The 14217-nt window shown below is 35.8% G+C and overlaps 1 protein-coding gene across 2 annotated transcripts in view; it reads left to right on the forward strand.

Moving 5' to 3' along the window:
- The window catches only part of BEND4 (BEN domain containing 4), a 32315-nt gene extending 25889 nt beyond the window's left edge, over positions 1 to 6426 (forward strand). The window contains exon 5 of one of the 2 annotated variants that reach the window (XM_016160753.2): positions 831 to 6426. In XM_016160753.2, the coding sequence (XP_016016239.1) occupies positions 831 to 1048 (218 nt within the window). In that variant the 3' untranslated portion in view covers positions 1049 to 6426. The remainder of the gene's footprint in view (positions 1 to 830) is intronic. The other variant, XM_016160754.1, reaches the window with a different exon arrangement.
- Positions 6427 to 14217: the final 7791 nt, after the last annotated feature.

Consider the following 14217-nt stretch of genomic DNA (forward strand, 5'->3'; position numbering starts at 1 on the left):
CTGAACTTCGAATCAACTGTGCAAAAAAAGCTCGGTTTGACTTAGAACTTTTACCAAAATGCTAACTTAATTTCACAACTGTTCATGTTAACACAGCTGCATAGGAATTATGTATGTGCCCTAACCCCTGAGAAAACAGAGAAAGGGTTATTTTGGGCTCAATCCAAGAGGCCCAGTTTGTATCATTGGCATCTTAGCTACTTTTCATATATTCACTATTCCAGGAATTCTTCTTGCTTTCTGGTGAAATGAAATATTTAGAAGAAATCTTATTTTTAAAATATCAGTGCATGTATAGACACCGCAATTAGAGCCTATAGTATAACATTTTAAGAATGTGGAAACCTTTTCTGAACTAAAATTTAGGCAGTTTCTCACTTGTTGAGATTTTGTTATTCTATTGCACTTAATCTACAAATCAGTAACTGGCTGAAGAATACCGTACTAAAGATATTTGCTGTGCTTCTGGAGATAGTTAACATTCTAAACTGTGAGGCAGTAACAACATGGTTTTTGAAATATATTCTATAACTTTTACCAAGCATGGTGCCTACTATATCTCACAAATCAAGTTTACCTTTCATTTCAGTAGCAAATATTCCTTAGAAGGATCACCCTGTGTCTTACATGACCTTTGCTCATGAGTAAAAATAATGTGTATGAAATAAGTTGGGTCTGATGAGTGACATCATCATGGCATTGCATTGGGTTTCCCATTAAGCTTTCCTTATAGAACTTCTGTTAAAGTTTAAGCACCCTCTCCTAACCATCTTCTACAACAACCAGCTGTTTTTTTTCTTTCTTTTTTATTGTTGTGTATATTCTCACAGAATTCATTAGGATGCACTGCACCTCCAACCCAGACTGGTGGATGCCCTCAGAAGAACAAATAAACAAAGTGTTCAGCGATGCTGTGGGTCATGCCCGGCAGGGGCGAGCAGTGGGCACTTTCCTGCACAATGGCGGCTCATTTTATGAAGGGATCGATCACCAGGCTTCCCAGGATGAAGTCTTCAATAAGAATTCCCAGGACGGGTCTGGGGATTAGCGGACAGAATCTTTTCATGGAAGAAGCTGGTCCTCTCAAGAGTTCCAATTGTGAATGTTATCACTTTAGAGTCCAAAGCATGTCATTTTGTCAGACTTCATACATCCTACACCTTAACTCTTCTTGACCTACTGCCACAGTTCCCAAATAGAAATCCATTTAGGGTTGTTTGAGAAGTCTGTGGAGCTTACAACAGGTTTTCAGAATATTATAGAAAAAATTATGATTGATTTTAAATGATTACTAGCTGTTTAAATGATTACTAGCTGGACAGAGAGGGTGAAAAAAAAAATAGGTGAGCTCCTGGTCACATGTCTGAAATCTTCAAGTAAGCCTATCTGCTTCCTGAGCAGAGCTGGTTCTCACAGAAGATTGAGTTAGTGTTCGTGCCCATGGGAGAAGATAGACATGGAGTTATTTAAAGGGACAAAGAACAAGCATTCTCTTACTTTAATTCATATAAGTCATCTTTACATTTTCCAAAAACCTCAAATCATACTTCTCAGCAAAGACATAGGATAGGTGACATCATATGCTATGTCTATATGCACAGCCTATTATTAAATAGAAACCAGAGAACTAATTAATTGGAAGTCAGCTGTTTTTCTCAGTTATTTTTACCAAAAACATCCTACCATGTTGATCAGGAAGGCACTTTGTGATCTCCAATTTACAAACAGTAATAGTTCTCATTATGTCAAGAAACACCCAAAGATCCAAATCCATTTTCAAATGCTTGATTTTGTAGGTTCATAGATCCATAGTTCCTATAACCGTAAATCAGGCTTTGTTGACACATGCCAAAGTAATGGGTTGAACAATGAGAATTTGAATCAGTTAGTAGTTTGGTGCATTGAAGATCAAAGAAGTGGTGTGTGACTGATGGTATTCACCGAATTGACCACATGTTCTAGGATTGTGTACACACAGTTTCAAGGCCATTCTGACAACTATGCAATGGGCTTATCTGTAATTTCTCTGAAATTTGAGGGTCTTTCTGTGCTGAGTTGGTCTTAAGAATTTGCATAGACTGTTTTTGTTGTCATTTATGAAAATGTTTCATCCCAACTGTTATGTGCCTCCTTCACGTTTTATTCCCCTGAACTATAAGTTCTGGCTAAGTTCACACTGAGTCACTGCAACCAACTTCCCTAATTTAATTTGTTGAGTTCCATATATGAAATTTGTAGCATCTTTGGAACCATTTCTTATCAACAAAAATGCTACAGGGATGCTAGAATTCATTTGTGAGGGCTTCATTTTTGGATGTCACAAGAGGCTTTCTTTATCAGACTAATCCAGATTACTGCATTCTTTGTAAGCAAAGGGCTAAATGAGCAGGATTTATTGAAGGCTATTAATACCATCTACAGACATGACTAAGGATTTTGAAAATTGGTTTGAAATTCATTTAAAGTTTGTTCATTTATAAAGATGATTTTTTGCCATTTTTGTCAAAGTAAAATAATAAGTTATCCTTTATGTTCTGTAATTAGCACCATCTATATGCACAGCCCTAGAAATAGGTCCTTTAGCTTTTGTAATGATTATTAGTTTCAACCATTGAAAAGTTTAGAGAGATGGTCATTTGTCAGCTCTTAAATGGTGTGGAGAACACATTTTTATCCTATTTCTGGAAAGTTAGCTAAAATTTGGAGATAAATGATAAGGGAAATTATTTATGGAATATTGCTTATGCAATTTTGCTGATGGGAACCATGAGACTAGGATCTTTGACTAGCCACAGGAGAAAAAAGATACTTCTTTAAGAGTTTTAGAGGTCTAGGAAGTCAATATCTTATAAGATTCTTGGGTGGAATGGAATCTCGGCTAGAAGAAAAATACCATAACCTCATCTGTCTATCCATCTTATTTTACTGCATTGGACTTTAGTTTTCCTTACTGCTAAATAAATTTTCTTTTCTTTCAATAGCAGCAGTATTTGACCAATGCTTTTTTTAAAAAAAAATGTCAACTCTTTCCTGCAAGCTTGGGAATTTCATATATCTTCACATCTAAACATCATCTTATTCTGTGTTCATCTGTGTTGTACTGGTCTTCAGTGAGGGTGATTATGAGAGCATTTCTGTACTCCTTTGACATTTTTGTCAATGATTGGGTTTGGGCCATAAACCCAGTTATCGGAAGAGTCCATCGTTAACAACAGTGACAATGTCTTGATGTGTTCTGAGTTTTCCCAAGTTAAAGTCTTATCACAGAGAGCATACCTGCTTTCGCAGTTAACTGGAGCTCCAACCACAGTTCCACTGCGCTCAGGATAACCCTTCAATGATCTGCATTGGAGGATGTAGGCCAGGAACCCATAGGGGAGCTGTAGTCTGCGAGTAATATTAAAATCACATTTCTTAGTGTCTCTTTGAAGATGCAGTTTTCAGAATCTTATGGTTAGCCTCAATGTTAAGTGCTCTGGAGAAAAACTAAACATTAAAGTTTACCATCCCTTTTTACTTGAAAATATTTCATCCAGCCCTTGAACCTAGGCATCACTCTTGCTGTTTCTCATTTTACCACATTGGTTTGGTTATTTTCTTCATTTGTGTTTCATAAGGCTTCAATAGGAATGTAGAGGATAATCTCAGAGCGTCTGCAGAAAATTGCTATCTCCTTTGGTAGGGGAATTGAGAGGATACATGAAGCTACTTCACAGCTATAGAGCAAGTGGGTGATTTTATATTCTGGATCTTAGCTCTTCATCAGTCATAAACACATTGACTAAGAGGTTCTTTCATTAGGATTATAGAGAGAGAAAAATTAATTATTACAATTATTTGTTCTAACTACTCCAGGTGTCAGATATCGATAGAATGGTTTTTTCAGCACCAATGACTATTCTTGTAATACCAGATGTTTTCCCCAAATCTAGACAATAATTCAAATTTGGGAATCCACAGGTTCATGATTTTTATCTTTTTCTGCCACCTTTAATAGCTTTTCTTCCCTTTCGTTGCTATCAGAAAGTGGATGGAGCATCATACAAGATTTAAACATGCACTATTTTCAGAAAAGCAAATATCACATTGCCCTCATTTGGAGTCATTCCTTATATGCTCTAGAATCTAAACCTAATTAATACCCACTGACTACCTCTGTAGTTTTTTCTTAGATCTCAATCATTTAAAAAATCTCATTCTTAGATAACTTAATTTTTAGAAAAGATTTGAATATAATTTTTCTCATTCAGTGCCATGTTATTTCACAGTACAGATCTGTGTAATTTTTGACAGCTCTTATATACAAATTTTTAGAAATGTAATAGAAAATGATTTTGCTCATATGGTGCAATCCTTGCTGATGTATGTTTAATGTGGCAACACAAAACTGCTTGGCAAAAACATGTCAAATAGAATGTTTGAGTCAGGACTCTAACATAAAGGTGTCTAAACAGCAATATGTATCATTATGATATATTTTTGTAAACATAGTGATGGCTTCTTTCAGTGGTGTAAGTACTGGATAAAAAACATTTCACTTAGAATGATGTAGGAAAATGTCACCCAGCTGACGGTCCTCTCCAAAGTTACTGTCAGCTAATGGCAGTGGCTCTTCTATTTGTGTTGTTTTTTAGAGTGAAGAACTGATAACAGACAACATAGAGTGCAAAAATAATAGCCCATCAATATTTGCCTCCTAATATGCAAAATTCAAAACTGTAACTGCTATGTTTACACATTAAGGACCACTTCTAACCTCCACAATGTATTCAGTTACAGGGAGCATTGAGAGGATTTTGTTTATCTAATAACCAGCTTGGTCAGTTTGGCTATTGAAAGCATTAAATTACCAAATTTTGTGATAAAAATGATCAGACTAATTTTCCTCATGACCATCCATAGCTGGCTAGGTTTTCATTGAAATATAGTTCCCCAAATTGCAATGAAAATAACTCTGTGAGACTCATTCAAAAATCAGTTTTTTTCTCAGGATAATTGCACCAATACAAACGACCATGTGGATCTTATCCATGTTGGAAAACTAGGCCCATCCAAACCCACTAACAACAAGAGTAGTAACTATAGCTAATGTTCATTGAGTTCTTGTGTGCCAGGTACTTTGCTAAGCACTTTACAACCACCCTCTGAGGTTATCACTGTTATTCTCATTTTATAGATAAGGACAGTGCCCAAGGTGCCTAATAAAAGGATCGATTTGGGTTTAGGAAGCAATGACTAGTTCAGTTTTCAGTAGCCAGAGTTCTCAAAGCCCACCAAAACTTTGAAATGGCTTTGTTGCTTTCTTCATGCCTTTGAGGGAGAGTTGACATTTGTGTTATTAAAAACCACCTTTAATATATATTGACACAAGAAGGAGCATACAAACCATATTCTCTGGCAACTGCCAAGGTTTCTGCTTAAGCTTGACTTATGTGAGATGTTAGGATGAAAAGTAGGAAAAAAATTTAAAGTAATGACTAAATTAAAATCACTTGTTCAGATGTATTCCATAGGTCTCCAATACAAAAATGCAGGGATAAAAAGGCAAAAATTTGGAGTGAGGTGATATTTTCTTGGAACTCCTAGATACTAGAAATGGCACTGGGCATCAGCCAATGTTCTGTTCACTTTCACATTTGTTGTATTTGTAGCCTTAGAATTGATGAGTCTGGTTTTGGAGAGAGGGTTTAATTTATGATGTCACCGTGAGAACTGTTGTGATGATTTTGTAGGCAAATACAAAAGTAATCTGTTGATTCTTTCCTGTAGTTGTGGCTTTAACATCTCTGGCTGTGTTTAAGTTCAAGAGCACGCTTAGGCTGTAAGAGCCTAGTTTGTGTTTTTTGGGAACAGGGCATGCCAAACCAAGAGATGGGTCCTGAAACTTTCGAGGTCACTGATCCAGTCTGACCCTGCCCAATTTAAGCATTGCCTTTATGTGTCTCCTCTCTGGAACTTCATGTAGCAGCCTAACATTGGGGCCAACTTGCCTTTACTCGATATTTTTTATGACGAACACTTGTGGATAAACTGTGACAAATCCATTGATTCTAATATTTTTATTGTTGGAGTCTTGTTGATTCTCTATGAATAATTTCTATTTGATTGTACTGTGTAGAGTTAATACCCACTAGGGATATGTTAATAACACTATAAATGCATAGTGTAATATAGAATAGCAAGATTTTTTTGTGAACAATTTATATAGAAGAGTAAGTTGCTTTTTAAGTGTTAGGCACATTTCTTTTAAGAACTTAAAATGTTATAAGAGTTTTTTAAACATTCGATATTTTTAATTATAAGAAACATTTGTTACTAGAGCCAATTATTTCAGGTGTTCTAATTGGAGTATTGATTTTATTACTTCATATACCTCTAGAATGCCACATGTTCTGTTGGAGATAAAATTGCACAATAAATGTTAAGTCTCTGGTAAGTGTTTTGACTCGCTTTTTTATCTTTCTCCAATTCTTTGAAGATGCTTTTATGTTTTTTTTTAACAACTTTTTTCTCCCTGATGCTAAGGCTTTTTTCTTGTCCTGAATGCCAAGAAAATATTACATGCTTAATACCCAAATAAAAGATATTCAGTTATGTCCGGAAACTGATCAGAAATCATCCAAAAAATGTATTTGATCTAGTGAATGAAAGGGACAGCTGATGATAATCTAAGAGAGACAGATAATCCAAGATTTTCATCCACTATTTTGCACATTAACACTTTAATCACACATGCTTCCTAATCACAGTGCCATTCTCTCTGGGAGGTAAAAAAAAAAAAAAAAAAAAAAAAAAACTACAGATTCTACTCATGACCTTTAACAATGAACAAATGTTGATTTTTTTATGGTTTTTGAGCAGTGATCTAAGTACAAAAGCAAAGAAGCTATGGCTAAATAAAATGGCATTATTGTTGCTTCTCACTTTTAGTTATTGCATAAAATAAAAATCTGACATAACTCCTATTAAACAGTGAAATTGAATTAGTAATAAATCAGACTGAAAACAGACAAAATACATGGTTTTATCTTTGGGAAATTTTTATAAAGACATTTTTGCTCTAGAAGATGCCATGTTTTAACTTATAGTTTTGGATAAAGACAAGAATTTAGTCCAAATAATATGGATTTGAATTGGGATCTCAGTTAAAATTATTCTAAAACAGTAAAAGAGGATTGATTATTAAGTGACTTGAATTTTTGAATATTTTGTAGCGGGACCACAAGGTAAAGCTACAGATCAAAAAAGCATTAGGAACAAATTCTGCAGGGTTGCAGGATATAAGATCAATACACAAAAATCAGTTGCACTTCAATAAACAATCTAAATATGAAATTAAGAAAATTTTATTTTCAATAACTGAAAGAAAATATATAGTGATAAATTTAACAAAATAATTGCCAGATTTGTGAGAATACTGTAACACATCATTGGAAGTAATTTTAAAAGACCTAAAAATAATGGCAGGACATCTCATGATAATGGAGTGGTAGAATTAATATTGTCAAGGTGGTAATACAATTTGATCTACAAGTTTATTACAGTTCCTATCCAAATCTCAGCTGACTTCTCTGCAGAAATTGGCAGGCTGATTGTAAAATTCACAAGGAATGCAAGGAATCCAGATGGCCAACAAAGATAAATTCTTATATTTGCAGTCAATTGATTTTTAGCAAGGGCTCCAGGACAACTTACTTAATGGAGAAAGAATAGTCTTTTCAACAACTGGTGCTGAGACAACAGGATATCTATATCAAAAAGAATGAAGATGGTCCCCTACCTCACCCTTATGCAAAAAATTATCCAGATCATAGACCTTAATGGAGGAGAGAAAATTATATAACTAGGGAAAAAACAATTACATCTTCATGATCTTGGATTAAGCAATGATTTCTTCAATATGACAACTAATAGCACAAGCAACAAAAGGAAACAAGACTTCATCAAAATGAAAAACTTCTGTGCTTCAAAGAACACCATGAAGAACAAAAAGGTAACACAGAATGGGAGGAAATATTTGTAAATCATATATCTAACAAGAAACTTGAACCCAAAATATAGAGATCTCTTACAACTTGACAATAAGGACAAATAGCCCAATTAAAATTGGGCAAGGGATCTAAACATACATTCTCCAAGAAAGATAAACAAATAGCGAGTAAGCACATGAAAAGATGTGCTTACTTAATTGGTCATTAGGGAAATGAAAATCAAACTACAATGAAATACTACCTCACTCAAATGGCTAAAATAAAAATGACACACTAAAAAATGTTGGGTAGAATATGGAGAGATTGACAGCTTCATATATTGCTGGTAGGAATGCAAAAATAGTACCATCATTTTGTAAAACAGTTTGGCAGGTTCCATACAATGCTAAATATGGACTTATCAATTGATCCAACAATTCCACTCATAAGTAGAGACCCCAGAGAATTGAAAACATGTATATACAAAAATGTAAACACAAATGTTTCTAGCAGCATTATTAATAGTAGCCAAAACGTGGAAATAATCCAAATATCTGTTAGTTGATAAATGGATAAACAAAGGTGGTGTATCCACATAATGGAATATTATTCGGCCATAAAAAAGGAGTGAAATGCTGATACTACATGGATTAACCTCAAAAAAAAAAAAAAGATTATGCTAAATGAAAGAAACCAGACCAAAAAAAACGCCACATATTTCATGATTCTATTTGTATGAAATAATCCAGAATGGTCATAATAGGCAAGTTCTAGTTTATGTAATTGAGGAACCAAATGTATTAAGATATAATCTCTTTAAAGTTAATTATACAGTCATGCAATATATTTACTGATGTGCCTGGCACTATATCAGATACCACATGTTCCAAGAAGCAAAATAACAATCTATGGCTTGGTACTTATTTGGAGCAAAATAACAAAGACCTATTATAAATTATGAGAAAATCTCAACTTCCATTGAGCAACTTGTTCCTCCAAATAAAATTTTATTCAAAAAGCTGAATCTAGCATAAAATGAGAGGTAATAAATACCACTAAGTCTGTCTCTACCATATCAAGCAATTAAATTGACCATCTCAGCCAAAGTACATGTCAGTTCAGGGAAAGAATTATTCATATATGATTTTGTGTACTTCCAAATCCTGGTTGAATCACTCCTTTTTCCATTTCTTTTTTTCTGCCCCCTCCTCTTAAAGTCGTGGTTCAGACCTCACATAGACACAGTCAGTGATAACATATTTGGTGTTTCAGCTACTCTGTCAGGAAACAGATGGCATAGTTGATTTGAGAAGAGTTTCATAAAGACACTTGGTACAAAGGTGTGGGCAGGGTTGACTGAAACTACAAGGGGGAGTGTAATATCCAGACCTAGTACCAGCAGAAAGCTGTCATTAGCCTGACGGGGTGAGGCAAGTGACTGGTTTGTAGCTCTGGGATTTGAGAGGGCTGTGTCAAGACCTCCCTACTAGAAAATTTGATCTACATGTGAGGGATACAGACACTGCAGAGCCTGCTGAGAAGAAGAGAACCAATATCCTGATTTCCCTCCTCCCTCTTGTCTCCTGATGGCCCTCCTCTAGCTGAAAGCAACTGGAAACCAGAGGACAGGAAACCCTATTGATGTTTATACAGGTTAGCCCCCTAGAACATGAGCAAGATGGAGAAGGGATAAAGGGAAGATATTAGGCACAATTGATAATGGAGGTGAGTCTGGTAGTTCAAATGCCTTTTTGGTTCCACCTCATTGAAATTCTAATAGTAATGTAAAATTCTTTACATAATGACCTCTTAATTCTTAATAATTTCAATAGTTAACACAAGTCAGTAGGCCGAGTGCTTTACTATCATTATTGTATCAAATCTTAATGAGCCAGTGACGTAAACGCTAATGTTATCCCAACTCTACAGATGAGTAAACTGATGCTTAGAGACCAAGGTAACAGAGCTAATAGTGGTGAAGCGGTGAAGCCAAGATACTAATAATCCACATGATCCAACCCCAGGTGAGAAGCCCATGTTTTACCCACTCCAGTAAAACTGCCCCTGGAAAGCAGTATCTATAAGATTTTCAAAACAGGAAGAAGTTGCAACTGTGAGGCTGATAAAACAGTACTACCTCTTAAGTCTACCCAACTCTGGCTGAGCAAACTATAATTCATCTCTCAGTTTTGCCTGAGAAGACTGCTGCTCAAAATCCTGAAGCAAGGCTCAGACAAATACTGGTGTAGTTCCTGGGTCCCAGGTGTCTCGGTTCTGATTCAGTCCTAAAGCTCCACGGAGACAAATTCTCAATGCCTCTGCTAACAGTTTTCTACATCATTGGTCCTGATTTTAATAAAAATGCTTGCTTCTATGAATGAATGAATGAATGAACGAATGAAGTGGGATAAAAATGGTCTAAAATAGAGTATCTTGGTCCTTACCAATTATCAAATTCTGATAAATTGGGTTAAACCATGGTTTTGAAATACAGCTCTAAGATAAACATTCTCATTTCACAAAAATGTTATGGACCAGATTAATCTTGATTTTTTTTTATCACCTTTACTATTAAAAATCAAAATTTGAGAGAGAACTTCAAAATGGCGTAGATGATAGAGGCTCTGTTTATCCCTCTGGCGACCAAATCAAAGTTGTGATAAAAACAAGGAGCAGCAGCAAAGAAAAATCACCTGGAATCTAGATGAACAAGCCATACAACTAGGGAGAAATCCAAGAAAGCACTCTGCAATGGTAGAAGGTAGAACGGGGTGAGGACACGGGGTGACCTGGTCCCAAGTGGCTGAGATGGAGGCTGCAGCAGTGGCAGAAGCCTCTTAAAGGGGCCGCATCCATGAGCGGATTTTCCCGGCAACAGACTTGCTCACTCTGAGCACCAGTGCCAACTTGGCTGCGTGCAGGGAGCTTGAGGGACTTATAAGGAGATATTGTCGAAGAGAGGGTGAAGGGAAGACTCACTGGGTACAGAAGTGCTGGAGGTATCCATTGTTCCCTATTGAGCCCTCCCCCGTCTCAGTGCGCAGACACAGAGCCGACATAGCTGTGACGTCATCAAACTGGATAACAGAGGTCACTCTGCCCAGAGGATTCCCTGAAACCCTGCCTCCCCCAACCCAGGCCACACCCAAGCCACATCCAGGTGTGTCCTCAGCAAATCAGATGTACATTGCACTGAGCAGCACCTAGACTCACACTGGGGGCAGCTGGCCTCGGTTTCTGGTGTGGCTTTTTGAGGCAACTATAAGCACAGCATCTGTGATTTGCTCGCTGAATCTCAACAAGTGGCCCCGGGGAGGCGGGCAGAAGCTTGGGCTAAATTTGGCCTGTAGCTGAACTCCTCTCAGGACTGTGCCATTGGACACCTACTTCACACATCCACACTAATAAAACTAGGAGACTTAGGAGCTTTGCTTAGTGCATAGAAACAGACATGGAAAGGCAGCCAAAATGGGAAGACAAAGAAGCAGAAACCATATGACAGAACAGCACAGAGATCCAGATATAATGGAATCAAGTAATTTAACAGATGCAGAGTTCAAAACACTGGTTATAAAGATGCTCAGTGAACTTTTGGGAAATTTGGAGACTCCAACAAAGAGATAAAAAACATAAAAATGGAAGTGAAAATTATAAAAGGGAATCAGTCTGAAATGGAGAACACATTATCTGATATAAGGAGTATGTTATGGAATAAATAAAGGAATAAACGAAGTGAATAAAGAAGAGGATCACATGCCTATTTAGAGGACAGAAATTAGAGCACTTAAACAGAATGGAAAGAATAAATAGGCCAAGACTATAAAGATGATTTAAAAAGGATATGGAACACTGTTAAGGCTCCAAATATTTGTCTGATTGGTGTAAGTGAAGAAAATCAAGATGTCGAATGACTGTTTGAAGAAATAATGATGGAAAACTTTCCTAATTTGGTGAAGGAAATGAGCATAAAACCCCAGGAAGCTCAGATGATTCCAAAAATCAAGGATTCAAAGAGGCCCACACCAAGATACATCATAATTAAAATGTCAAAGTTTAAATACAAAGAAAAAACTTAAAAGCAAGAGAAAAACAAATAATTATGTATAAGGGAACACCCATACGACTGGCAGCTGATTTCTCGAGAGAGACTATGCAGTACAGAAGAGTTTGGCAAAAAATATTCGACAGATAAGGAGCTTTCCAGACAAAAATAAACTAAAGGCATTTATTACCACCAAGCCAGAATTACAGGAAATACTAGAGGGACTTCTTCAAGAAGAAAAAACATGTATCAAAAACAGGAATAAAGAATGGTAACAACTACATTCCTATCAATAAGTACCTTAAAGGGAAAAGAATTAAGTGCTCCAACCAAGAGATGGAGTGGCTAAAAGGGTAAGAAAACAAGACCTCTACATATGAAAAGGAAGGGAATGGAGAAAGATATTGCTGTGATGAACCTAGAAGATATTTAAGTCAGACAGAGAAAGATAAATACTGTATGATTTCACTTACATGCAGAATTTAAGGAATAAAAAGAACAAACTAATCAAAAACAGACTCACAAAAATAGTGGACAATTTGGTGATGAACAGAGGGGCGGGGGGTTTGAGGGGCTGGGAAATTGGGGTGAAGGGTTAAAGAAGTACAAATTAGTAGCTGATGGATGGTCACAGGGATGGGAAACAGCATAAGGAATGCAGTTAGCATTAACACATTGGCTAGGTGGAGGATCAGGGGAGGGAGGGAGCAGTTGAGGGGATCATTTTACTAAATATATAGATGTCTAACCAATGTACGTATACTTGAAACTAATTAATATTTAAAAAATAAATAAAATAAAATAATTTTATTATTATAAAGTATGTAATAACAACAATGGGCATCTTTCAAGTAGTGACTTATGTAAACAGATTTCCTAATGTCAAATCTTTCTTGCATCCCTGAATAAACCCTTATTATATATATTTTAAAAAATCAAAATTCATCAAGACACAAGAATATTTAAGAATGCCACTAATAAAAATGAAATATAATGAACAGTAGGCTTCATGGTTGAATAGAAGAAAAGGGACAAGAAAATGTAACTATAAATTAGGACATTTTCTTTTAAATGTCCACTTTCCAGCAATAAGTAAAATTTAAAACACACTTCACAGATTCTAGAAAGAAATTCAGGCCCTGTCAAGATATGAGGAATATGGGTATGAAAATGTCTTCTACTGTCTCTCTCTCGCTCTCTCTTTTTTTTTTTTTTTTTTGTACCAATGACAACGATTCTTTTTTCTGGCAACACAGAAGCATTTGCAATTCAAATGAAAAAAAAAAAAACATAACAACCGTCTTTGATTGTGTTGTGTTTTCTATTAACATTTTGAGCTAAATAGTTACCCTTTCAGATTCTCGTGTATTTTTGGGTAGATTATTTTTTTCTGTGACTACAGAAGGATATCAAAGCCACAATAAGGCACGTGATATATGAAATACGTGATAGCATAAAAATTGGTAAAGATCGGGGAATTCTGTCACATTTCTCTTTAAGAGTACTTAATGGGGAAAATCTCGTGAATCTACAGTTAACTATAAACATCTGATTAATTAAGAAATATATAATCTTGGTGGAAGTATTTAAAAATCCATTACTATAAACTGTCATTAATAATTGAGAAGTTATGGATAGAAAGAATTTAGAGATCTTCTAATTCAGCAAGCAATTACCATCTCTTATAGGAAGTGAGGCCCAGAAAAATCAGGTACCTTGCTCAATTTCATACAGCTATTTAGTAGCAGTGCCTAAATGAATGTCAAAATAATGCTGTACCCTAGAATCATAAGGTTTTCATAACCACTTGTCCAAATTTCTTGTTAGTGTCTCCCTTCTATAGCTGCCAGGAGGTTCAGTGTTAAGTACTATCTCAATTACAGCTTCCCTTAACTCTTCTGGTATGCTTATTCTCTACCACCATCAACCATCTTTTTCTGTTATTATCTTTGCATTTATTCTTGAAAGTTTATTTTAACTGTACTTTTTATTATAAACTATTTCTACCTGGAAGTAGGTGAATTACAGCTAATAAGTACATTAGAATGCTTCCTGGAACATAAATTGTGGTGTTCAAAAGCTGACCTCAGAAAAAAGACAACTCCTTCACCCCGCTTTGCCACCTACTCCCCACTTCCCCAACACCAGCAAAAACATTTCAAGGTATTTGTTCCAACTTATGTGTCTGGAATCTATCTTCTAAAC

The sequence above is a fragment of the Rousettus aegyptiacus genome, unplaced genomic scaffold (assembly GCF_014176215.1).
Source record: "Rousettus aegyptiacus isolate mRouAeg1 unplaced genomic scaffold, mRouAeg1.p scaffold_m13_p_10, whole genome shotgun sequence".
Lineage (NCBI taxonomy): Eukaryota > Metazoa > Chordata > Mammalia > Chiroptera > Pteropodidae > Rousettus > Rousettus aegyptiacus.